This window comes from Pyrgilauda ruficollis, unplaced genomic scaffold (assembly GCF_017590135.1).
Source record: "Pyrgilauda ruficollis isolate IOZ18807 unplaced genomic scaffold, ASM1759013v1 scaffold162, whole genome shotgun sequence".
Taxonomy (NCBI): Eukaryota; Metazoa; Chordata; class Aves; order Passeriformes; family Passeridae; genus Pyrgilauda; species Pyrgilauda ruficollis.
The window spans coordinates 729,521-754,639 of NW_024514987.1; the positions used below are offsets into that span (position 1 = coordinate 729,521).

The 25,119-nt window shown below is 50.0% G+C and overlaps 1 protein-coding gene across 6 annotated transcripts in view; it reads left to right on the top strand.

Moving 5' to 3' along the window:
* The window catches only part of PHACTR4 (phosphatase and actin regulator 4), a 56,809-nt gene that overhangs the window by 30,208 nt on the left and 1,482 nt on the right, over positions 1-25,119 (top strand). For 4 of the 6 annotated variants that reach the window (XM_041463167.1, XM_041463164.1, XM_041463165.1 and 1 more), the window contains 11 exons: positions 13,048-13,224; positions 13,655-13,735; positions 15,707-15,871; positions 16,000-16,374; positions 19,246-19,828; positions 20,434-20,657; positions 21,114-21,264; positions 21,851-21,906; positions 22,802-22,863; positions 23,617-23,754; positions 24,655-24,731. In XM_041463167.1, coding sequence (XP_041319101.1) covers positions 13,083-13,224; positions 13,655-13,735; positions 15,707-15,871; positions 16,000-16,374; positions 19,246-19,828; positions 20,434-20,657; positions 21,114-21,264; positions 21,851-21,906; positions 22,802-22,863; positions 23,617-23,754; positions 24,655-24,731 — 2,054 coding nt within the window. In that variant the 5' untranslated portion in view covers positions 13,048-13,082. Of the gene's footprint in view, positions 1-5,073; positions 5,399-13,047; positions 13,225-13,654; positions 13,736-15,706; positions 15,872-15,999; positions 16,375-19,245; positions 19,829-20,433; positions 20,658-21,113; positions 21,265-21,850; positions 21,907-22,801; positions 22,864-23,616; positions 23,755-24,654; positions 24,732-25,119 lie in introns of those variants that run through there. The other 2 variants (XM_041463163.1, XM_041463169.1) reach the window with 2 other exon arrangements.

Consider the following 25,119-nt stretch of genomic DNA (forward strand, 5'->3'; position numbering starts at 1 on the left):
TAGCAGATGGGTATCCTGCCTCTTAAAGCTTCCCTGTTGGGAACACACTGATGCTTTGCTAATGCCTGATGCTTTGCTGGAATGTGTCCTATATGTGTGCTTCCTTTGGCTTCTGACCAGACTTTCTTTTAATGCTGCTTCAAGGTGCTCCAAAAAGTTGTTCATCAGCTTTGGAGTTTCCCTTGCCTCGAGATGGCAAAGCCATGAATCACCATGGTGATCAAATTAGGGTTAGTCAAGTTAGCCAAGATGTGACTGAATCTTTAATTTTGTCAAGACGACATTCCTCAGCATTCCCTCACTAGTAAACAAGAAAATACTTGGCCTGTGTTGTAATTGCAGGGAGTGGTGAGGAGAATTGATGGTGAGGCTTTTCCAGTGCTGGCTAAAACTTACTTCCAATGGAAGTTGTATTTCCCCCGGAAAACAAGGCTGGGGGGTATTTTTGCCTTAAGCTCCTCTGGGCTCAAAACCCAGTTTAGTTTATAATTTTTTGAGCCCATTCCTTGTGTTCTAGCCGCCTGCTGTGACCACAGGGCTTTCCAGGAGCATGGCCTCACCTCCCCAAAGGTGGGGCTGGAAGTGCTGTCTGTCAGCTCCTTGGCACAGCAGTCTCTTCCTCCAGCTGTGCTCCGTCATGGTCAACATCTGGGCTGCTGTGGGACGTGGCATGCTCGCCTTCCCTGACCCCAGCACGGGGTGGTGGCACCAAGCCCCTGGCATGCTGGACCTGCTGCTCTTTGCTGTCTAAGGTGGAGCACCATGCTGACTAACTGGTGGGGAGATGGGGAGTGGAGTGCTCTGGGAAGTAGGAGTTTCCCTCTTGGAAATGTCACAGGAAGCACGAAGGAAGTCATGTGGTGTAGGAGCAGCTCGCTCCCATTTGTCTCATCTGAACCATCAAAGTCTGCAGGAGGCAAACAATGTGATGCCAGCTGCCTTATAAATAACCCATTTTCCACTTCCACACCGGCTTTGCATCCCATGTGAGGGAGAGGAAGAGCGTCACGTTGTGCTCGTTTGTTCAGTGACTCCCTGCCTGCTGCCCCTGCTCTGCTGCCCTCACTGAGGGCTGCGCTCGCCCAGGAGGGTTCATCTCTCGGGGCAGACAGAGCTCTTGTGTGTACCTGTAAGATTTTTTCATTTTCTTGTTCTTCCAAAGCTGAAAACAAAAACTGTGGTGAAACGAAGCTGATTAGAGGGCTGGAGCACCTCTCCTGAGAGGAAAGGCTGCGGGAGCCGGGGTTGTTCAGCCTGGAGGAGAGAAGCTCTGGGGTGACCTAATTGTGGCTTCTCAGTACCTGACAGGAGCCTGCAGGAAAGGTGGAGAGAGACCATTCACCAGGGTGACAGGACAAGGGGGGATGGCTTCAGACTGACAGAGAGTAGGGTTAGATGGGATCTTGGGGAGAAATCCTTCCCTGTGAGGGTGGTGAGGGAGTGGAATGGATTTCCAGAGGAGCTGTGGCTGCCTCTCCCTGGAAGTGTTCTGGGCCAGGTTGGACAGGGCTTGGAGTAACCTGGTCTAGTGGAAGGTGTCTCTGCTCATGGCAGGGGGTGAAATGAGATAGACTTTAAGGTCCCTTCCCACCCAAACCATTCCATGATTCAATGAAACACATCCAGTGGTGGTGCTGCCACTCTCCTCCCTGCCAGCCCTCCTGGTGAGGTGGTCCCTGCATGAGGATTTTGGAGGGTGCATCTCCCACAGTGAAAGAGCCTTCAGGCCCCATAGCTCCTGCTGACTCCCTCCCTGGTGATGAGCTCTGAAGGAAAACGCCCAGTATCACTGGTTTTAAATAGCTCCATTGGCAGGGATGGGATAATGCCGGACTCCTTTTTAATGTTCCTGTGGCTGAATCATGGAACACAAATGTCTGAGTCACCGTGGGTGAATGTAGCATTTCACGTCGGTGTGAACCGAAATGTGAGCAGCACTGCCTTTATTAGAGGAGCTAATATCGGGCTCATGGCTTGCATTAGATTTTGAAATGAAACAATACAGAAGAGTTCCTTTTACAATGTATATAAACAGATTATTAACATGGAAATGCCAGGGTTTCAATGTGATGCTGGGCTGGATGGAGAGGAAATGAAACTTCAGAAGAAGGCCATGTACCCCATGTCTGAGTGTTTGCTGCCTGGTTTTTTTATTTCAGCCATCTGCCTCTCCTTAAATTACATAAAATTTTCATGTAACTGGTGTTTCTTTGTTACTGTATTTTAAAAGGAAATGCTGAAGGGACAATCAGCTGTTTCCCATTTTGCTCTCCTTTAGAAAGCTCTTTGCTATTCCAACTTTTTCATCCTAAAGAAGTCATCACCTGGCCCTGAGGAGTAAAACAGTTGCTCTGGTTTCTTCTGGTTGCTGCCTTTTATTACTCTTCCTTGCTTTGAAGGGTGGGTTTCCCTTTATCCTGGATGTCCAGTGGGATGAGGACAGGTTGCTTTGTCCTGTGTTTTTCCCCAGTGGTGAAACAAAGCCCTTTGAAAGCAGAGGGTTTCTTAGGAGCTGCTCTCATGCTTGACCTCAGCAGTGGGATGAGGGCAGGTTGCTCTGTCCTGTGTTTTCCCCAGTGGTGAAACAAAGCCCTCTGAAAGCAGAGGGTTTCTTAGGAGCTGCTCTCATGCTTGACCTCAGGCTGCCGTTGAGGCAGGAACATTTTTTGGCATTCTGTTTTCTGGGACAGAATTTGCACCTTTCCTTCCACATGTGGAGCTGAAGGATGGACTGATGGGTTTTTCTGGCCATGAGTTTCCTTGAAAATCATGATGCTGGTGTTATTTTTGGATTTGTGCTGTTTTGTGCACGTTGTCAGCTGTTTTCTGGTGGGGTTTTACTTTCTCCCCCAAAAGAGGAGAGTGGCTGGTGGTCCTGAATGATGCTTAAGTCCAGAGCAAGCTGCAGTTTGAAACACGGGTTTGTATCTCTTTGCTCCTTGAGCACCACAGCCCTACTTTTCAGGAGGAAATATTAATGCTTCTGGTACAACCATTGCCAAATCTTGTTATTCTCTTCGTGATGGTCTTTGAGGCTTGATGAAGGATACAGAAATGTAAAAGACTTTATTTCACAGCTTGGTGGGTTCCTGTGTAGCATCAGAGCCTGAGTAACTGTTGTGCATCTCTTGGGCTGCAGCCACTGTGAATTTAAATCTGTTTATTTAAATACCTTTTATTGGAATTTAAGGTAATGTTTTACAAATGTAGAAATAAAGGGTCAGGGATAGAATTGTGCTGCAGTGCTTTAACAATTTACCACGTGTTGTCTGTTCTGCAGCAGAGCTTTGTGCACTTTGAATTCACAGCAAATGCCTTGTAAAAGGCAGTGACTTTAATTCTGCAGAAGCCAGGCAGGTCTAGAGGCAGCATTCTGTAGCATTCCCCAGTGTAGGGATGTTTTTTCCAGACCTCCTTCCAAGCTGGGCAGCTGATTTACAGTCTTGGGGAAATCTTCCTGCCTTTATCTCTGACCTTTATGGGTCTCTGCCAGATGGCAGTGAATATAAATGGCTTTAAAAATGGCTTTTCCTTTACTTCAAAGCAAAAAGTCTTCAATGAGGTGGAGCATTCCTGGGAATTGGGACGTTCATTGCCCGCAGTGAGATGCCCGCGGTGGGAGTGGAGAAGAGCAGCACTGCCAGGAATGTGCATGTGCCCTTGCACAAGGGAGGGCAGAGGGATTTGCTGTCTGCCTCCACAGCTGTGCTCAGCCCCTGTCTGTGGGATGAGGGTCACCTGCCTGGCACTGAGGACAAGCACAAGGCACGTGGAGAAGGGGCACAAGTGTTCTTCCTCCTGCTGCGTTTCTGCGGCTCTGCTTTGGGCAAGGAGAGGATGTGCAAGTTGCCCAATGGCACATTTGGCATGCCAGTGGGGAACCAGGAGCACCAGGGTCTTTGTGGTGTGTTTGTGGCTCAGGTGAGGTGTTAGAGAATTTCAGAACTACCCCTTGCCATGTTTTGGGGTCTGTTTTTGTAGCACTGCATCCCCCCATCCTTGGGGCTGGGAACAGCAGTCCCGTGGCATTTGCTCTGGGCAATGTACAGCATTTATTGTTCCCAGCTGCACCAGCCCAAATGGACAGTTTTGAATCTGGTTGTTTCACAGAACAGAAGATTTCCTGATTGGGGTTGCTGCCTGGGTAGTATTCAGTCATACTGAAGTCCTCCTCTTGCTGGCCCAACAAGGACACAGAGCACTGCAGCAAATCCTGTTGGTTAAAACCCCTACACTGGGGAAAAACCAACCTAGATGTGTAACATGGACTCAGGTTCCTGATTTTAATCCCTTTTATGCTGCAGCAAATTCCTGTATATTTTTGAAAATTGCTTTTCCTTTTTTCCTGAACTAAGATTAAGCTTCTGGATGCTTAAAGATTTTCCTGCTTCTCTGTTGTAGGGTGTATAGGGAAAACGAGCTGTAGGTTCACAGAAGTCTTAGCCCAAATTATAATGATAAATTAAGGAATCCAAATGGACATATTTACACTTTGGAGATCTTTTATTGTGAAGCAGATGGCTGAGGGGGATGTTTGTTACCTTAACCACCAAGCTGTGACACATGAATAGAAACTAAACTTTTACTTTCCTTGTTAAATTTAAATTTTCCATTGTTAAATTTAAATTAGACGAGAAGACACGCTTCCTGGTAACTTTAGTGGAGAGGGGAATTGCATGAAATTGTATTTTTATATTTGGCTAGATGCATATCAGCTCAGGCTGTCTTTGAAATTCCCTTTGCTCGGGATAATGCAGCTCCCACAGCACTTAGAGCAGGGCTGCCTCATCCCTGAGCGCCTTAGTTTGTGTTCAGCTGGCACAGGTAGGCTGTAAATTCCTCCATCCCATTTTGGGAGGTGAAACCCCTCGGTGTGTTGCTGTGCATGGATTCTCCAAGCCCGTCCCTGAGGAGAGCACTCTGCTTTCCTTCTCCTCACTCCCAGCTTTTCTCTCTTCTTGCCGAACTGGATGCGGGAAGGAGCGAGGGGTGTTGATAATTTGGATTGTGCAGCTCAGTGGCTGGATCCTGGCTGGCTGTCTCCTCCCCTTCCTGAGCTTCGCCCTAGCCAGCTCGGCTCTGGAATGACAGGCATTCCTGCGTGAAGGGAGCTGGCACGGACACTTATTTATGAGAACCAAGTGCCCAGCCATGGGGCGCAGGGCGAGCAGGACCCGTGCCGGCCCGTCGGGCTCCGGGGCCGTGGCCTGAGAGCTGGCACTCGCCCGGCTGCAGCTCCTTCCTCATCCGGAGCGTGGATTTACCGCCTTGAAGGGGTGCAGTGTGCTCAGCGAGGACTTTTCCTCTGTTCCCCTCCCACCTCTTCCCGGAGAGTGCTGTGAGCAGAATCTCATGGGGCAGCCGCACTTCTCGAGACCGGTCAGCCCAGGTGCTCTCGGTGAGTAATCGGGGCCGGGGAGCCGTGGGCTGCAGCGGGGCAGCGCTGCCGGTGAGACGGAGCGGAATGTGGCACTTGTGTCACCTGCGCCCAGCTGGGGCGAGCAACCAGAGAAATAACTCCATGTCCTTCCTTTCTCTTACTGATTTCACGTGCAACCACTGGGCAACATCTTCTCTGGTCTTCAGAGAGGCTCCCAGCTGCTGTTCTAAGGGACAGCCTCTGGATTCAGGATTCAGGGACACCACCTTTGCAGAGCACTTGGACTGTGGGAGTGTTCAACTGCATGGGGCAGGAGCCAGCCCCATGTGAGAGTGAGCCGGGACCAAAGCCACCAAGAATTGCCTCCTTGTGATTGATGTCACCCATCTTTTGGGGCAGCTGTAGCAGTTTTGGGGGGAGAAGGGCTTGGCAATAATCTCCCTGCTTGTTTTCCCTCTCCATTGTGAAGTATCTCAGTAACAGGCTGGAGAAAACACAACTGTGTTAAGCTCCAGGAGCAGCCCCACTCCCCGAGCACTGTGTGGGGTCAGTGTTGCTCCCAGCACTGGGGCTGGGGAGGCACTGGCTGTGAGGAGATTTTCCACATCCCTTTCTCTCATTCCCACTTGCTGTTAGCTGGCTGGGCTCAGTTGTCCACTCTCATCTTTAAAGTGGAATTTTCTAATTTTCAGGGAAGAAGTAGACATTGGCAGACAAAGATCACCCTCAAGATGCAGACTATTATTTTAATTATTTTTAACTTCTATAACTTTGACCCTATCAAGCATTTCTAGGGCTCAGATGAAACCAGTGATTCTCTTCCCCACCAGCAGTTCACTCCAGCTAGTCTGGTTCAAGAGTTGCTAAAAATAAAGTGTTAGAGAGAGTGGAAGGGAAGTAAAACTTCAGTTGTCTTTGTACTATAGAGATTAACAACATCTTGTGCTTGGATTTAGTCACTGTTAGAAGCTGACCTGATCAGTCTTGGGCTCCTTCTCTCATCAAACGCCAAGAACAGTGGTAATTTCCAGGGAAGTGGGCTTGGTGTAATGATATTGTGCTTTCTGGAGACTGGGGCCAGCAGACCTGGTGTTTCCTCAACTGCTCATTTGCTCCCTGAAGTTTTTTTTCATGGCACAGCTCTCAGAGTTCCTACTGATTAAATCTGGAACTTGAAGAGATGGTTCTTGCATTCACTGTGTCAGGATGCTGTTAAGGAGAGTCCTGTGAAGATTATGGTGATTACAAACATACAAAACACAGGGAAGCTGAGGGCTGGGATTATTTGAGGCTGTTTTGTGACCACAGCCTTTCATTCCTTTAAGGTCAGGATTCACGTCTTCCCTGGACAATTCAGGAAAGCACACACCAAGTTTTTAAAGCTGTTTTAGGGAAGCTTAGAAACATTTACCCAAAGTGCTTTTTGGATACTTTCAACAGCATTTCACTCAAAGAGTGTTTGCTTTTTGAGATGTTGCTGTTTGCTTGCAAGCTTCTGGGATTCTTGACGGCTCTGCTGGACACAGCAGGGCGGGCAGGGAGGGAGCTGGTTGCTCTCCAGCCTGTGCATCCATGCACGCCGTGGTGGGGTGGCCGGGGCTGCGGGGAGCCACGGGCCCTGGCGTGTTCCAGGCACCTGAGGTGTGTGACGAGCAGCCACGTTCCCTGCAGAACTCCCCCCTGCACCCTGTGGGCCTGCTCCATGGCAGAACCTCAGGATGTGTGTTCCTCAGGGAAGGGAAGAAAGGTGATTCACAAGAGTTGCTGCCGTGGCACTGAAGTACCTCATTAGCCCAGAGACAGAAATGCCCAGCCAGCTCCTCGTGGACAGAAACTCCTGGAATTTGTGGGGATCCTGTAGTAGCTCCTACAAGAAGAGATGGATCAGGTTCTGGGTGAACTCTGGTTTGTGGATGGAAGGAATCTGGCCCGAGCTCACGATTTAGACACTGCAACTCTGTTTACACATCAAAATATGGATGTTTCCTCGTGAGGATGTCTCTTAGTGAAGGTAGAATTTACCAGGTCTTACATCTCAGAATAGGACTGGGGCAAAGAGCCCATGGTAGTGCAGGGAGGGTGATACCTGGCTTCTCCTAGACTGCTTCACCAGCCTTTGGATGTCTGCAGAAATGTTTGGGGGAGAAAAGCAGCTTGTTCTCAACCTTTTCCTAGCAGCTCCATTCTGCAATTCTGTCCTGGGGCTCACTGACCCTACATCCTTAAAGGATTGGGCCATTTTCCTTACCAACACTAAAAATCAGTTTTTCTCCCAGGTATATTCGGGATAGTACAAACTGTCATCATCTGAGATGCAATTCTTTGATTTCTTCACAGCCTTCAGCCTTGCTTTGTTGTGATCCTCAGACTTGGATCTGAAGTAATTTTTAGCTTAAAAGCAAAATTTCGCCATAGCCAGGGTTACTTCTGAAGGATGTGTGGCCTGAGATAAAATAGTATAAAAACTCACCAGGATGAATTCTGGAATGCCCTGCACTAGATCCAGGTTGGGTTTAGTTCTTTAACACTGCATCAGAGGTGTCTCTATTCCATGTAACTGCTGCAGGTATCTTCCACATTGGAAATGATCCTTAATGGAAGCAATATTTTTTAGTTATTCCTGTTGGTCCCTGAAGTTCCTGCTGTGCCTGTTTCCAGGCTGGCAGTGCTTGGCTCTACAAAACAGTATTTTGGGGCTTGACCCCTGCAGATAGGGATTAACTGTCCTTGCTCACAGGTGGGGTTCCTAAGGGCCAGCTGGGGTGTCCTGTGTGTGTGGCCAAGGTGTGACTGTGTGTGGGGGTTTTGACTGACCCCACGGATGCTGGCTGTGCCAGTTTGCCCCACTGAGGGCAGTGGTGGGAGTAAAAGCTTCACCCTATTTAATGGGAATGGCAGCCCCAAGCCTGGCAGGAGATTTTGGAGCAGGTGACACATCACCACAGCCACTTGCTGAGGGTGGGAGAGAGCAACTGTGGGTCTCCAGCTCCTTCCACTGAAATGGTTTCTCTGTTTTGGAAAAAAAAGAAAAAGACTGGGGTCACTCAACACCACAAGATGCAGTGGAAAAGGAGTTTTTTTCTGCATGAAATTTAACTGCAAGATTTGAGCAAAAACATGTCTGCAGGGGAGGGTTGGAAGGACCAGGTGGCCAGGCAAAGCAATAGGGAATTGCATCCCAAGTTGCTTGGCACTGCTGGAGCTTCCTGCCTTCTTGTGTGTTCAGGCTGTGCCAGTTTTGTGACGTTTCCCTAGATTATTTCAGTCTAAACATTTTGGGTTAACATAAATCTGCTGTTTTAAACGGCTCAAATTCACCTGCTTGTTTGGATAGAATGAGATCAGAACAGCTTAAGTGTTTGGGAGAGCAGATCTGGGATGGCAGGAGGCTCTGGCTGGGAAGCAGCTGGGGCATCTTGCTGTCCTGGGCCAGCTGGATTCTGGGCTCCAAGTGCTCCAGGCCATCTCCTGTCTCCTCTGGGGGCAACGTGCTGAAGTTGCAGCACATTTTTGATTCCTGATTTTTCCTCCAGGGCTCTGCTGGAACATTAAGCACACATCCAGCTGCCGGGGTGGGCTCTGTGGGGCTCTCCCAGCTCCAGGGTCACTTTTCCAAAAGAGGGACCATGACTTCCAGAAGGGTTGAACAAGGTTCTGCTTTGGCGTGGGGTCGCTTAGGGACCTGCCAGCTGGGAATCTCTTCACCTTCTCATGAGGGCTCTGCTGGCTTCACCCAGGGCTGTGTGACCTCATTTAACCTTTTCCATGTGTTTAAAGTGGGTTTTCCAGCCTGGCACCATGTGAGGGTGAGGCTGGTCTCTTGCACAGCCTTGCTGCTGGGTCAGGTCATCAGAATCCTGATGCTTCCCACCCTTCCCTCGAAGTCTGGGTCCTCTTTTTTTGCCCTATTTTGTTCCCCTAGCATGGTGCTGTGGTTCCTTCCCGGTTTTCCAGTGCATGACTCGGATAAGGAAGGGTTTCCCCCTTGCATTGCAAAGCAGCTTAAGGACCCTCCTGTACCTTGTAGAGCAGAGCAGGAGGAGGCACAGCCTCAGCAAGGTGGATTCTCTGCCTTCACAGGGAAGAGATGTCCTCTCTACCATTTCATGGAGATTTGAGCTGGAAATGGGCTGTGAATGGAAGGGAAGGTCCATTTTGGAGGGAGTGTGAGCAGTATCTGATGTGAACAATCACTGAACAATAAGGTTATTTGAATGCAGATCTGTAAATCTCACCTCCAGCTGCTGATCCACCTGCTCATTAGTCCTCAGTGTCATAATTGCTTCACAGCAGACTGCTTTAAATGTCTGTTTCCCTGTGGTAATTGGGGATGGGAAAAGGAAGAGTGCTGTGGAAGGGTAGGACAGGCTCTCCTGTCATCTGCACAGCAGGACAGAACGAATCCCAGTGAGGATCAGGGAAGGAATTGCTTCCCTGGCTTCAGTGCGAGCAGTGGGCTGGAATGGTCTCAGAGTGTTTAGTAACATGTCAGGTTTTATTCTACACAGAGCAAAAGGGTGGTGGAAATGATTTGGACAGTTTTGTGTCCTGGTGTGCATGTCTCCCCCTCTTGCCTGGCTGCTTTTGGGCACGGAACTGATGATAAACCAAGAAAACCGAGTGTTTCCATGTTGGGCAACACCTGACTGTCAGCAGGAGCCTGTGAGCAGCCGTAACACGGCCGAGGGAGCAGTGGGGCAGAGAAGCAGGACCAGGTGATTTGCTCTTGATGGGAAGGTCTTGTGAAACCTTCTTCGTTCACCTGCGTGGTTGCAGCTCTGGCAGTGGAACTCCACCCTGGGAAGGTATTTGCTTTGACAGCTGGGCCTGGGCTGCAGGAGCTGCTGAAGAGGTTCTGGCAGGAGCTGTCACATGTGGCTTCTCCCCACCCTCTCTGCTCTTAGCTGCTCCTCCTTTGGAGGTACCGTGTGTCTCCTGCAGTTTCGGCTGGTCCTTTCATGTCCTGTGCTCCTCCCTGGCTGTTCCGAGGGGACTGTGGCAGGGGAATGCTTGTCATTCTCCTTCTAACTGGAAATGGAGACATTCCAGGGTGCCGAGGGCTCTTCATTAATCCCTGGAGCTGATGGTTGAGTTTTCTTTTAATAACTTACTGCGCTCAGCGCTGCACTCTGACATCTTGGGAGGTAGGCAGCACATTAGTGACATTCCTCAGAGCAGCTCAGGGAAGAGTAGATATAAGGCTAGCTTGGTACTGCTGCCTTCAGCAGTTCTCCTTGGAAAGGTGAGGGAAATGCCTTTGGTGACACTTGGGCTTCAGATTCCATCTGCAGCCTGTGCTTGGCAAGCGCTCGTGCCTGCCTGGAGAAGTTTGGGAATGCTCTGTTGAGCACAGTGAATACTGCTTGTTAAAATTGCATGTGCAACTCCAGGGCTATTGCTCTGGTCTCTGAAGAAAGTGCTTCTAAACATGCAGACAATTCCTCTTGGGTTTCTGGGTGCTCGAAATGCCTTTCTGCCCTCCCCTGCCTGCCCCCCTCCCTCCATCCCTGCAGAAAATCACAGATCAGTGCTGCCATCATGTATGTTATTTTCCGCCCAATTTCTCTCCTGTTATGAAGTCAGGGTTGTTGGTTTTTTTGATTTTTTTTTTCCCCTTAATTTAAAAGCATCTCAGATGCTGAATTGATCTTGCTTTTTCAAACAAATGTTGGCTGGCGTCAGCTTTTGACTGGTTCAGAGTGAGGGGCTTTCTGTTATGGGGCTGATTTAAACAAAAGTACAACCAACAGGTAAACAGTGGCTCAAACACTCCAGTTTCCCTCTGTGTTTGGGATCTTCCATTCCGTTTGTGCTGACTGGAAAAGTGGGGTCTGTCTGTCTTGCAGTGACACCGTGGTGGCCTGAGGCTACTCAGGAGCCCATGGCTGTGGCTGCCTTTCTCACTTTCTGGGATCTGAGCTCTCCTGCTGGGAAGCACTACAGGGTTGCAGGTAGAGCTGCATCAAATAATGAATTTTTTGGTGGGTTTTTTTCCCCCTCTGTCCTGAACAGGAATCTGCTTTTTCGCATCAGGGCCTGTATCCGCAGTGGAGGTTTGTGGGATACAGATGATACATTATTACCTCTTTGTCCTATGTGTGAAGGGGCTTTCTCCTAAATTTTTCCCCCATCTCTTAGTCTCAGGAGATGGGATTCTTGGCTGAGCTTTCCTGTTACTTACGGGGCACTGCCTGTTCTGCAGGCACATTACACTTGCGGGCTTGTCTGAAGTTGACTGAAAGGTCTGTTTGCTCCCAAGCTCCACAATGTGTGACTTGGAGGCTCCAAGAGAAGACACCTGGGTGCAGTTTGTGTCAGGGCTCTCCAGCCTGCTGGGCATGGTGGGGCTGCAGCACGTCTCTCTTCTCCACAGGATTTTTAACATGGAGCTCTGCAGTGCTCCTGTCTCTAGTGCTGAAGCTGAGGGATTCTGGCTCTGGAAATCCTGCCATGGAGCGGGCACCAGATGGCTTCACTTAGCTTGTGCACACTGATTTGTTTTTTTGCTGGCAGTGCTAGATTCTGCTCATTGTAAGCACTTCTCTGTGTTCCATCAAACACCCCAAAACAGCAACATCAGGCAAGGCAGGATAAATAGTCCCCAAATTAGTATTTTGTGCTCTGTTCTGCTTCAGAAGTGGGGCTTTTTGAGTTGGGGTTGGTTTTTTTTTGTTTGGTTTTTTTCACGTGTCCCTTCCCGCCTCCGTGTCCCTCTTGTGCTGCTCTCCAGAGACTCCTGTGCAGTAGGTGGAGCACAGGCCTGTATTGTGTCGCTTTCCTGTGGAGTTGTTGCTCTTGGCCAGCTTTGCTGCCCTTATTTATAGAAGGAAAATCAGAGAGGGGAAAATCTAGCACATCCAGCTGCTGGAATGGGTCTGGTGATTTCGGGGTGCGGACAGTTGTGGATGTCAGCACGGTGGGCTGGAGCGTGTCTGTGGTCATGAACTTGTGTCCAGCACCAGTTGCTTCCAAGTGAAGATGAGAAAATGTAGGGAAGTGGTTTGTGTTCATGAACAAAGCTGTGACACTGCAAAATTAAATTAGTATGTGGCTGAGGGAACTGGGAGGGCTCAGCCTGGAGAAAAGGAGGCTCAGGGGGGACATTCTCACTCTCTCCAACTCCCTGACAGGCAGGTGCAGACTGGTGGGGGTGAGGCTCTGCCCCTGGAGAACAGAACAAAAGGAAACAGCATCAAGTTGTGCCAGGGAAGGTTCAGGTTGGACATCAGGAGGAATTTATTAGTTTAAAGAGTTATCAGTCCCTGGCACAGTCTGTCCAGGGCAGCAGTGGAGTCCCCTTCCCTGAAGATGTCCAGGGAACAAATGGACATGGCACTCCGTGCTCTGGGCTGGTGACAAGGTGGACGCTGCTCACAGATTGGATTCAACAATCTTGGAGTCTTTTCCAATCTTAATGATTCTGGGGTTCTGGAATCTTTGTCTCATCAGGAAGGCCCTTACCAGTTTCCCTTTGCCCTGGTTATGTTGAGAAGCCCACTTGTGTCTCCCCAGGCTGATGTGAGGGCTCCGTGGAGCCACAGACACTCTTGTTCCCTTTCCTGCCTGGACGTGTGCCACCATTCCCAGTGTGGGGTGGGTTGGTGGGAGATGGCAGCTGTTACCTGCAACACAGAAGTAATTCTTTATTCTTTTCCTTTTCTGTGCAGCTGAAGAGGTGGATCACACCCCAAGTGATGCCAGCATGGGGGTAGATGTTTTGGAATCAGGTGACACCACGCCTCCTACAAAGAGGAAAAGCAAGTTCTCAAGCTTTGGCAAGATTTTCAAACCCTGGAAGTGGAGGAAAAAGAAAAGCAGTGACAAATTCAAGGAGACTTCAGAAGGTAAAGTAACAGGGCCCGGGTGGGTGTCTCTGCCTCCGTCCATCTGAGAAGGGCTTGCTGTCACAAGCCTGAGTGCTGACATGTGTAAGAACCAAAATGGGACTTTGGTGATGGGCTGGCACCTGCAATCTCTCCAGAAACACCTTGCCATGGAGCTGTAGTTTCAGACAGATTAATTCCTTTCTTTCAAGGAAGTTCCCCAAGCAGCTGTGGGGAGGGAGGGTTTGCTCCACAATCAGCAGTGCAGTGTGAAATGCAGGTCTGAGCATGCAGTTTCTTCTCTCTCCTCTTAATCCATGCAAAACCAGTGAAATTTGAAGCTCTTTTATTTTCTCTAGAGAACCTCTTTGAAAGAAAAAAAAACAAACAAACCTTCTTGAACTTCAAGCTTGCCCTGTTTTCTGAGTGCTTTTTTTCAATTTAATATCAGTTTTAGAACGAAAGATTTCTATGCGAAAGCCAAGAGAGGAGCTGGTAAAAAGAGGGGTTCTGTTGGAAGAGCCTGAGCAGGGTGAGTCTGCAAACGAACTTCTGTCTGTGTCTGTGTGGCTGATCTTCCTCTGGCCAAACCTCACCCTTGGGAGACAAATTTAAGGGCTTTCTGCTGAAGTGATTCCTGTGTGCCTCACCCTTTTCAATGCTCTCTCTGGTCTGATTTCCCACCTGGGAGGAAGGCAGCCTGCTCAGGGAGGAGGATGGTGCTGAGGAAATGCAGTGTCTGTCTGGCACCTTCCTGCAGGGAGGGAGGGCTGTGCTGTGCTCACTTCCCATCCCGTCCTGCTCCGTGTTCTGCTCCAGATACCTTGTGCTGTCCTGCCAGCCTCTGCTGTCACACTGTCACTCACCATCTCCTGCTGTTCCAAATGGGAGAGGTACTGTCCCCAGGGCTCAGGCTGGGGAAGAGTCAGAAATGGGGGAATTCTGAGCTGCTTGGGTAGGGGCATATCTTCCAAGAGGTGCTTCATGGTAGGGTGTCATAGTCACCAGTAGGCTTATTGAAGTTTGCGCTGCTGTCTAGGAAGTCTTATCCCCTTTTCTTTCATCTTTGATGTCTCCAAGTTGGGATCATGCTGCCAAAATAAGTTATCAGATCACCATCCACTCACCTGCCTGGGATTTGTGTGATGTGGAAAAGTGGTGAGGAAAGCTGGATCATACTGTTCCTGTCTCCCTTGCTAAAAACTTTGGATAACCAGAGGCAGTTGCTGCCATAAAAATCTCTGTCTCATCATTGAGTTTCAGCCCTGGCTGGGGAGGAAACTCCCTCTTGTTGCTGTTTGTGCCTGCTGCATTTCAGGGAAGGGCAGTGAGTGAGCGAGGCAGTGCCGTCTGCCAGCTCCTCACAGGAACCAAGGCTGCTTCTTGTGGAAGAGAAATCCTGGGAAGCTTCTGAATAACACCAGGTTAGGGAAGGGGAGGTAGTACTTCGGAGGGAGAGGAAAGGTGAGGAGGGCAGTAGAATAAATTTTCGAAACTCAGAACAACAGAGTGTGCTGGGGTCTATCACCTGGAGAGCATGGATGCCACACACTCCAGTTCCTTCAGAGATGGCAGACTGAATTGAAAAAGATTTTTAATTAAATGGGTGATGTATTTATTTAAGTTTTCTTGAGCTGAAAATCAGTCCAAATGGGCAATTTCCCCTTAGAGGTGGATGCTGAGTCTTTTTTTGAGAGTAATACTGTCAAAAATTTGTCCTGTCAGGGCAGTTACCGAGAATGGTGGAGTATTTCCTCATGGGGATTAGAAGTTTCAGGGCCCTCAAAAGCATGGGTTGGATTGGATGGGTTTTTTTCCAAAAAGAGGTCTTGCTTTTAACACTGGGAACCTCCATGCTGGAATTTGTAAAAGCAGAAATAGTCAAAGTGAGCTACATAAAATTCTAGAGCTGTGTTATTACATCTGATTAAAACAAAGGTAAAGTGAGGAAATCTGCCTTGCTGATGTTTTGGGCTGAGCAGCGAATTTTAGTGCCAAATTCAGGGTAGAAACAAGGAAAACAGAAGTGCTTCCACTAACCTGAAGACTTGATGAAAATCCATTATTGCACATGCAGTAGATGACTTGGCTCGTGTGGGAACCTGCATTGCAGCAGGGAATTGGTGACTGCTCTGTGATGGAGGGTGGATGCAAAAGCTGCTGGAGATTTATGACTTCAGTTACAACTTCCTTGTGCTGCAGCACAGCACTGGGCACACTAATCTGTAACACAAGAGCAAGGGCAGGGCAGGGAGAAGAAAAACCCTTGGTAGCATACAGTGCTGTGTGATTTACTCATTGGCAGTGAAATCAAGGGCTCTCAGCTGCAGCTGGTTGGGTTGCTGTGCTGTCCTGTGCAGAAGGTGGCTGAAGAGCAGCTGGTTCAGAAGCCAGAAGGAAGGTGGTGTGGCTCCATGGTGGTTGAGTCAGCTCAGCCACCTCTCCTCTCCCCTGCCTTCTGAGTGTTTTCTCCTTGCTTCTCTGTCCTCCCATCCCCTTGCAGATGGTGAAGAGCCAGAAAAGCTGAACCCGCCTGCGCTGAAGAATGGCCACACTGTCCCCATTGGGGGCCCTGGGCTCTGTAACCTGCCCAGCCAGGAGGAAGAGGCCACAAAGCTATCCAGCCTTAGGAAGGCTGCTCCAGTGGAGGAGCCTAAGAAGAGGCAGGGTAAGAAACCAGATGTGTGCAAAATCAGGGCTTCGCATTCTCCTGTAACCACTTTTGAATTCTCATCTGATCCTTCCCACCCTCAGCAGGCCCTCTGGTGCCTTAAACTGAGCTGCCTTCCTTTGCAGGCTCCTCCAGCAGCCACCCTGGGCCTGAACTGGAACCACCTCAGGAGCCACATGTTCCCAGACAACCTCTGCTTCCTCCAAAAAGACCTCCCTCCACTTCCCAGGAGGCAAACGAAGTACAGGCAAAGGATCCAATACCTGCCAGCAGCACTGCAAGAACTGCCCCCTTCAGCACAGCCCCCACAGCAGCAAAGACAGTCAATTCCACAGCTGCCCCTTCCCCAGCCCCCAGGACTCTGCTCCCTGCTCCTGCCAGTGCCAACACTACTGCTCCCACCAGTACAACCAGCACAGCTCCTGCCAAACAGCCTCCCGTCCCTCCTCCCAAACCCAGAACAGAAAATTTTGTCAACAGAAATAGCAACTCACTAATAGGTAAGTGACCCCATAAACTGGTTTTTGTACCCTGTGATGTTCTGGAGCCACTGCTCCAAGACTCTCTTCCCCTTATAAGAGAAGATTTTTAGTTGCATCAGAATGTCTGACCATCTTTCCTGAAAACAATCCAGTTTGGACGTAAATCTGCCGGTGTTCAGCCAGGACACACACTGGGAACAGTGTGTAATTACTGGAGTCTTCTGCCATGAGGATCCAGTCTGTTCCCAACAGCTACCTGCAGGAAGGAATCCCTGCCTGCCTGTTCTCTGGCAACTCTTAAGAGGCAGTGTCTGAATGTTGATGCTTCACTGGGGGCTGGGATTGGGGAATGGTGGATGAGGTTTTGTGGTTAGTGACAATTTCTTCTTTCAGCTGCTTTTGGGGAAAAAAGCCAGCCCGAACCAAGAAATAAACCACAAAGAAAGAATCCACATCACACCAAATAATGTCTGGCATAGCTGTCACTGCCAGGCCCTGTGGTTTCCACTTAGGGCAGAGACCAGGAGCTGGTAGGGATAATTCAGACTTCCCTGGTTATACTCAGGCACCTCCTTTAAGGTCTTTGGCTGGGCTATTGACATATGAGTCTTGTCCCATGGATAAATCAGCTCGGCTGTAGTTTGAACTGAATCTTCTCATTTAGAGAATTAAATGTTTTTATCTCTGTAATTTTTCTAAGCAGAAGATTTGATGAGAGTTTATTAAAGCTCATTCAATCTCTGTTGGAGTTCTGGGGATCTTAAAGATGCAATTTTGAGAGTTGGTATGACTTCCATTCAGTGATGGCCTGTTGGCATTTCAAGCAGTTCTTTCACAGACACCTCCTAATCTTTGGACAGGGTTAGCAGAGGTTAGCACAGATCAGGAGGGAGGCTCCTGGGAAGATCAATCTGACAGTTGGCACTGTTATCACAGAAACTGGAGGTGTTACCCAGGTGTGGTTTGAGAAGCAGTGCTGGATGTGCAAGTTGCCAAATAGCCTGGGCCACTGCTTTCAGCGTGGACAGATTGCTCTGCTCTGCTTGGGGCTCACCTTGCTCTGGCAGGTTTTGCAAGTGACCTTGGTATGGTATTAACAATCCCCATGTGCCAGACCAGCTTGATTAGCCTGACCATGCTTGAGCACTCCATGAAATACCTTCTTGTTTTCTTTAAGCTGCTTGCACACACTGCAGGTGGCATTTGAAATACCCCAGCTCTAATTGGAGGAGGTACTTGTGGGACAAAAAATGTGGCTGGAAACAGCAGCGTATCCAATGTGTTTAGAGCCATCCTGCCTCTTCCCAACAGCATGGGCTGGGCTGGGAGCAGCTGTGGGGGTTCAGGGGAGGAGAGAACCAGCAGTTCTCTTTTGTCCCCTGGGTATGAATGCAGATGCAGAGGAGGCTCCACAGCTCTCTAGTCTGGCACAAAGGAACTGGAGCTGTGGTGTTGCTTTGAGCCTTGTGTTGTCACTGTTGTTGAACAGCAGGAGTGGAATTGGCTTTGTGAGCTCTCCACGGTCTTTGGTGCCTGCTCTGACTGCTGGGGTGTCCTTCTGTGCCACTGTTACAGCTTGGGAGGGAGTTACTGTGCAGGTCACCCCTTTGTCTGTCCCCACGATGCTCATTCCCTGAGCAGTTCTGGTGTCTCAAGCAGCAGCTTCCTTCTGCCAGCTCCTCACTCCCTTTCAGATTTTGCTCTTACCCAGAGGTGCCTCAAGCCTGGTCCTGCCAGCCTTGAAGCACTGCTCAGGAGACACAGGAGTCCCTTAGGCAGGAGCTGAGGACACTCTGTGTTTTGCACAATCTGGCCCTTAATCTACAAGGGGAAAGTCTAAAAATGCTAAACATCTCACAAATGTGCCCACCTCTCTCCAGTTATGTGGCCTTATCTCAGGAAACTCTCCCACTTGCAGCACCCTCTCGTGGTGTCTGCACTGCAGATTCCCCAGCTCTGTTCTGGGGGCATCCATGTGTCACTGTCACCCGCCCCAGGGAAATAAGGTGGCAAGTCTCAGCCGCTGTAGGCAAAGCCTCTGCAAGCCCCAGAAGCCATGGATACATGGATGTTAAAAGCTGCAAACTCCTAAAGCAGCAGCAGTCTTTACTGCTGCAATTTCCCTAGGAACAGAGAGGGGTTTGAGGATCCTGTGACTGCCCACTGCAGGCATTTTTCGTATCTCTATTTCTTCCTTTCTTCTCCATTCAAACAGCAGATATTTAAGACTAAAGGCTTTAGGTATTTTTCGAAGTTTTTCTAGTTACTTTGTAGCAGCAGATGAGTTTATGTCCGGCTTAAGGAACAGAGCTCAGAGGGAGTAAAGCAGAACCTCATCCTGAGGTGGCAGATGGGTGTTCTTGGGCTGCGTCTGATGGATGAACACAAGGGGGGAAGCACACTGCTGCCTGCAGCTGTGCTGATTTTTGCCTCTGAGCAAGACTTTAAGACTTTTTGAGTCTTCCCAAGACGTTCTTTAATGTGTAGGGGAACGGTTAACACAACTGGAGTCTGGGGTGTCCTGGATGTCTTGGATTCCTTCTATGCTGTAAATATAGCCATAAAGTGCCCAAATAGCTGCATTCCTGGGCAGGCTCCTGTGCTGTCTTTCAAGGGCTGGTGCCATTTCTCTCTCTCTGAAGCAGCAGGATGCACAAATCTGTCTCAGCCTGCTTGTTTTTGGCTGCCCTCCCAAGTCTTACCTTTGCTGCTAGAGGGACAAACTAGGGCCTTGTAACCTGGCTATTTCTGGTATGATACTCCAGTAAAAAGTAGCAGAGAATGCTTAGTCCGAGGCTCTGAGTGCATTGCTGTGCTTTTTCCACACTGGTGAAGGTTATCTGGAAAATACCCTGTTAACATTGTGGCTTTTGTGGTTCTTGTTTTCAGCTGAACTTTCCCAAGTAATGACCAGTGGTACAGCCTTGTCCAAGCCTTCCCCTCCTCTCCCTCCAAAGAGAGGCCTCCTGCCTAACAACACGTCAGAGGCTGTCACCTGTAAGCCCCCAAATGACAGGACAGTGACAGCAAGTCGCCCCGCACCGATTCCACTGCACGTGACCTCAGCTTACCCACCACCTTCGCCCTCGCCGCCACTGCCCACCCACGTACCCCCTGAACCTCCACGCGTGGCCCTGCCCACCTCCACCCCTGTCCTAGACCCACCGTGCTCCCTGGACCTGCCCAAGGAGACTCCTCCTCCTCCTCTTCCCGAAGACTTCAGGTCCATGGAGGTGTTGAAGAGGACAGCAGAACAAGGGTTTGGTGAACCCCACGTGCTGCCTCGTCTGCCCCAAATCCCACTGCACATTCGTATCCAGCAGGCTCTGGCCAGCCCTCTGCCTGTCACCCCACCTCCCGAGGGGTCCCACAGGGCTCACTCATTGCTCTTTGAGAACGATGGTTTTGGAGAAGACAATGGCACCCTGGGCAGGACGAGGTCCCTGCCTGTCACCATTGAGATGCTCAAAGTGTGAGTACCTCCTTGTATGTGTGCCTGCTCTCCCAGCTCCTGCAGCACTGTGATGGTGGGGACAGCTTTGGGCAGGGCTTAGGTCTCTGCTGAAACCATTTTCCCTGTTGGCCAAATCTGTGTTTCATGCTCTTAAGAGCCAGAGCATCTTCCCCGTTAAATTACCCCTGGCTTTGGGATTTTATTGCTCACAAAGGCAAATGGGTTCCAGACTACAAACACAGGCTGATGCCAGGAATCCAGGCTGGGATTGTCTGTAACTGCACCAATACCAAACAAGGTCCCAGATTCCATCCATCTGTGGCCTTCCTTAGCCTTCCATTTGGCTGGGTAAGTGGGAAAAGAACTGTCTTGTGTTATAGCAGAGCTGAATCCCCAAGTCACAGAAGTAGTGGGGTCAGAGGGTGGTTTGGTTCTGCAGAACCTGCCTCTGTCATTTCCTTGGCCAGAGCTCCCTGTGCTTTGAAGAGAGGGGACGGTGCAGGATCCTGCAGTGGCTCTTGCACCTCTGGATTTCTGGGCTTCCCTGGGGAGAGCTAAGGGCGTATTTATTCTGCAGGCCCTGTGCCAAGTGTTCAGAGGTGTAATAGTGTGCTTCTCGTTAGTCCAGACGATGAGGAAGAGGAAGATGATGACCAGGAAGAGGAACAGAATTCAGGTCCTCGTGTGTATATTGGAGATGTGCCATCTGTCACAGTCATCCCCAAACTGGTACCCCAGGTCCTCCCGGAGGAGCAGGAAGGAGACGAAGGGATGAGTGACTCTGACTCGGAGGGGCCCATCCTGTATAAAGATGATGAGGATGAGGAAGAAGATGAAAGCCATAACAGTAAGACTTTGACATTGCAGGTGTCATTTTTATTGCTCTGCTGAACTCGTGCCTGGCTGCACTGAGAACTGGATCAAAGCACTGGTTCCCACAGCGCCTCAAAGCAGCTGGTCCTTGGTTGCATGATGTAGCACATGTCCTCTGCCTTGCTTTTTCCAAGGCTCTGCAGCCAAACCTGTGCAGTCACCTGCTGAGTGCACCCTTTCAGTTGCAAATGGCTCCTGTGACAGCCTGTGCTGTCCCAGCCCTTCAGGTGGGACAGCATTAGGTGAGCATGTGGTGTCACACAAAAAGTGCTGGCTGCTGCTGCTGTGCAGCGAGTGCTGAGCTTGGGAAGAGCAAGGAGAGAGGACGGCTCTGCCTCAGGGAGAGCACAACTCCCGGGGCACAGGGCTGGGATTGCTGTGGCAGGCTCGGTAGCCTTGAGCTGCGTCCTGTCGCTCTCCCTCTCCACAGGCACGCTGGCCAACAAAGTGAAGAGGAAAGATACACTCGCTATAAAGCTGGGGAACACAACCGCGCCGCAGGAGGAGAAGATCATCTTCCCTCGGAAGAGCAAGGAGGAGTGGAACGAAATCCGTCACCAGATTGGGACAACGCTGATCAGGTACAGATAACGATGATGATCAGTGTGTGCAGAGTGGGGGTGGACAAAGTTGGTGCCTTGTCCAAGCAGCTTGTGCTGGAACAGGGTGGGTGGTTGGGCACGGCAGCTGGAGCAGGGCTGGGAGATTGTGTTGCTGTTCCTCATTCATTAGAAAAGTTGGGAGTTCCTCAGGGAGTTGAATAATATCCCCCTGACAGGCCCCTGTTTCCAGAGGTCAAGTGGACTGAAAGGGGAAAATCCCAAGGATTACAGACATGTAAAACACAGGTGTTGATAAAAAGGTGTGGATGGATGCAGGGTGGGTGCTGGTGGCGGATGAAGCTGGGACTGGTGGCAATCCAGGCTCTGCTGTCTGAGCTCCTTGCAAGGTCCTGGGCTGGAGAGCCCATAGCCCTTCCCAAAGCTGCGCCAGTGGCTGAGCAGCTGTTTGACAAGAGCATACTATAAAACAGGGCAGCAGTGGTGCTCAGTGGTGAGTGAGGAGTGTAGAGGAGGCTAGTGCACTGAAACCAGGCAGTTTTATCCTTCATCTGCTACTGATGAGTGACCAGATACAATGTTCTGTACTTGTCACACTTCTCTTCAGGCGCCTGAGTCAGAGACCAACTGCAGAAGAACTGGAACAGAGGAACATTCTTCAGCGTGAGTAGCATTTGTCTGGTGGTCCTGAGAAATACCATAAGTTTGCCTTTAGCATCTTAATGTATCAGGTGGGGATGGTTTTAAATTGAAAGAGATTTAGATTAGATGTTAGGAACAAATTCTTCCCTGTGAGGGTGGTGAGGCCCTTGGCACAAGTTGCTAGAGCAGCTGTGGCTGCCCCATCTCTGGAAGTGTCCAATGCCAGCCTGGGAGAGTGGAAGGTGCCCCTGCCATGGCAGGGGGTGGGACTGGGTGATCATTGAGGTCCCTTCCAACCAAACCCATTCTGGGATCATATGATTATGGACAGCGTAGCTGTTCCATGCCTGCCACCTCAGAGAAGAGTTTGTGGGCTGGTTCAGACTCTGCTGTTACACAGCAAGGACTGTGAAAGGTGTTTTTGTTTGGGCTGGACTTCTGTGTTCCAGACATTACAGCATTGCCTTGCATGATCTCTAAAGCAGCAGTGCATCACAAAGTCAGGACTGTTTCTCTTGGCCATATCTTGTTCTGCAAAAGTTTTAAATAAACATCTCGAGGAAATGGGAATGTCAGTTCAGGAAGTTTCCATTTAAAATATTTATCTGTGCTATTATTTTCTTTTAAACTATAATAGCTTTGTGAAGGAGCAAGCTGCAGTGGCTTGTATGTATTGTGGCGATACAGCCATTAATTGTTGAGGTGAATGACTCACTGGTGCTGTGTAGGGGCATATTGCCCCTGCCAGTTCAGGAGGTGACACAGGGTATTGAGTTGTACTGCACTCTCTGCCTGTCCTAAGCCTTTAGATCTGTAGATAATCTGATCCAGCTCAATACTGTCTTTTGGTCAAGCCTAGAAAGCACTTTTCAAAGGCTGATGCTTACATGAAAAATGTTTTTTCCCCTCTTGGCAGCGAAAAATGAAGCTGACCGTCAGGCTGAGAAGCGCGAGATCAAGCGGCGGCTCACCAGAAAGGTACAGCAGGCTCCCGGGCGGTGACAGCGCTGGCAGCGCTGCCGGGCACGGCGGCACTGAGCACGCTGTCGGGACCGTGCTGGGGGCGAGTCACGGGGCTCTTGTGTACGTGTCCCCAGTGCCCTCGGACTGTCACCCACGGTGAGCCGCTGGCACCGGGGCTGTGTTTTTGTCAGGGACAGATCTGAGCTGGCAGCGAGTGTAACAAGCGAGATGAGAACTAAATTTGGCACCTGATACTTTAAAGGTTTGCTTTAACACAGTGCTTCAGCAGCCACCGCTTCACACCAGGCTCCCTAAAATCCATTTCTAAAGTAACAGCAGTGTGGGAGCTGAGCAGCGTAACAGCTGCTTTTAGCTGTTACATCCAAGTTACTTGAGATTGTTGCTCATGGCTGCGAAAAGCTTCCCCAAGGCCTGTGGGTGTGAAGTGTGAGTGCTGCCATTGCTGAAGCTGTGTTTAGTGGTGTTGTGCAGGGCTCACTCTTGTAGCAGCTGTTCCCTCACCCCTTAGTCCTTCTCCATGACAGTGTGGCCCAGGTTCTGCCCTAGCCTGGCTTTGTGAGCCCAGTGGGAGTATCCAGTCTGTGAGAGGTTTGCCTGTTCCCTTGCAAACTGCAGGCAGGATCTGGTAGTGTCTGTGCGTAAGGCACAGTGAGGGAACTAGTTTTAGTTTTGCTTGGGGTGCTTAGTCCTGGATCTGCTTTGTGAACAAGGCTCACACTGACCTCCTTTGTTTTTCCTGGTGTTCAGCTTAGCCAGAGGCCTACAGTGGCAGAGCTGCAGGCCAGGAAGATCCTGAGGTTTAATGAATATGTGGAAGTAACAGATGCTCAAGACTATGATCGGCGAGCAGATAAGCCTTGGACAAAGCTGACACCAGCTGACAAGGTAACTGAGAGTGTCCTGTGCCCACATGAGAAGAGGAGCCACACCAGGGTGGCCCACACAAACGGCTGTGAGCCAAGGAGATTTGCTTTGTTCCTCTGGCTTCACTTCATCTTTCCCTCTGCCACCCCACCTGTGTGCCTTCACTTGCATGTGCTGTCCCAGCTCTGCTTCCTGCTGCCTCATGGCAAGGTGGAGCCCAGGTGGGCACAGTCTGAAAGCCTGCATGGCTTCTGCCTTAGCTTCTGAGTGATGTAAGCATCATAAAACATGGAATCATTAAGGTTGGAAAAGCCCTTTGAAGATGATGGAGTCCAACTGTTTACCCAGCACCACCATGCTCACCAGTAAACCATGTCCCCAGGTGCCCCATCTGCACATTTTTGAACAGTTCCTGGGATGGTGATTCTACTACAGCCCTTTCTATGGAGAAATTTTTCCTTATATCTCATCTAAACTTCCTCTGGTTCAACCTGAGGCAGTTTCCCCTTGTTCTGTCACTTGTTACCTGGAGAAGCAACCACCCCCCAGCTGTCTTGACCCTCCTGTCAGGGAGGGAGTTGTAGAGACTGAGAAGATGCCCCCTGAGCCTTCTTTTCTCCCGGCTCAGCCCCCCACCTCTCCCAGCTGCTCTTGGTGCTCCAGACCCTTCCCCAGCCCCACTGTCTTTTCTCCACACAGCAGGGATACTGAGTATTGGTCATAGCAATGCAGTTCCCTGCAGGCGCAAGAAACTGGCAGGGAACTCTGTCCTTGTCGTCCCAGGCCACCTCTGGGGACTGCCCAGCCCTCATCGGGGAGGGGCAGATTACATTCGGTTTGGTGTTAATGGACTGTGAAAACTGGGGTGGCTGCTGCAATCGGAGCCCTTTTCTTTACAAAAAATTCTCCCTCTCTGTGCAGGCAGCCATCAGGAAGGAGCTGAATGAGTTTAAGAGCTGTGAAATGGAAGTGCACGAGGAGAGCAAGCAGTTCACGAGGTGAGAATGTGTTAAGCTGAGAGTTTTAGTCCTGATGGAGCTGTCGGAGCTGTGCTGCAAGGACAGTGCTCAGTGGCACAACACTGAAACCTTAGAAAAATTATTTGTGCAGCAGTTGGAGATTGAATGTCCCTGTCTGTCTCAGTCCTGGGGGGAGACTGGAGCAGCAGCAGACACAAAGTGAGTTGTTTTTCCCTTAAACTGGGGCTTCCATCCTGGAGCCTCAGTGACCAGTGTCTAGTTTGAGGTGTATCTGAAGCCGGTGTGAAGCTGCAGCTGGAGTGAGCTTTTCTGGGGCTAGAGATGTGCAGCCACAGCCACAGAAATACTGGCTAATGAGTTACCTCGGATGTAATCTATGTAATCAGGTCTGGATCACAGCCCAAGT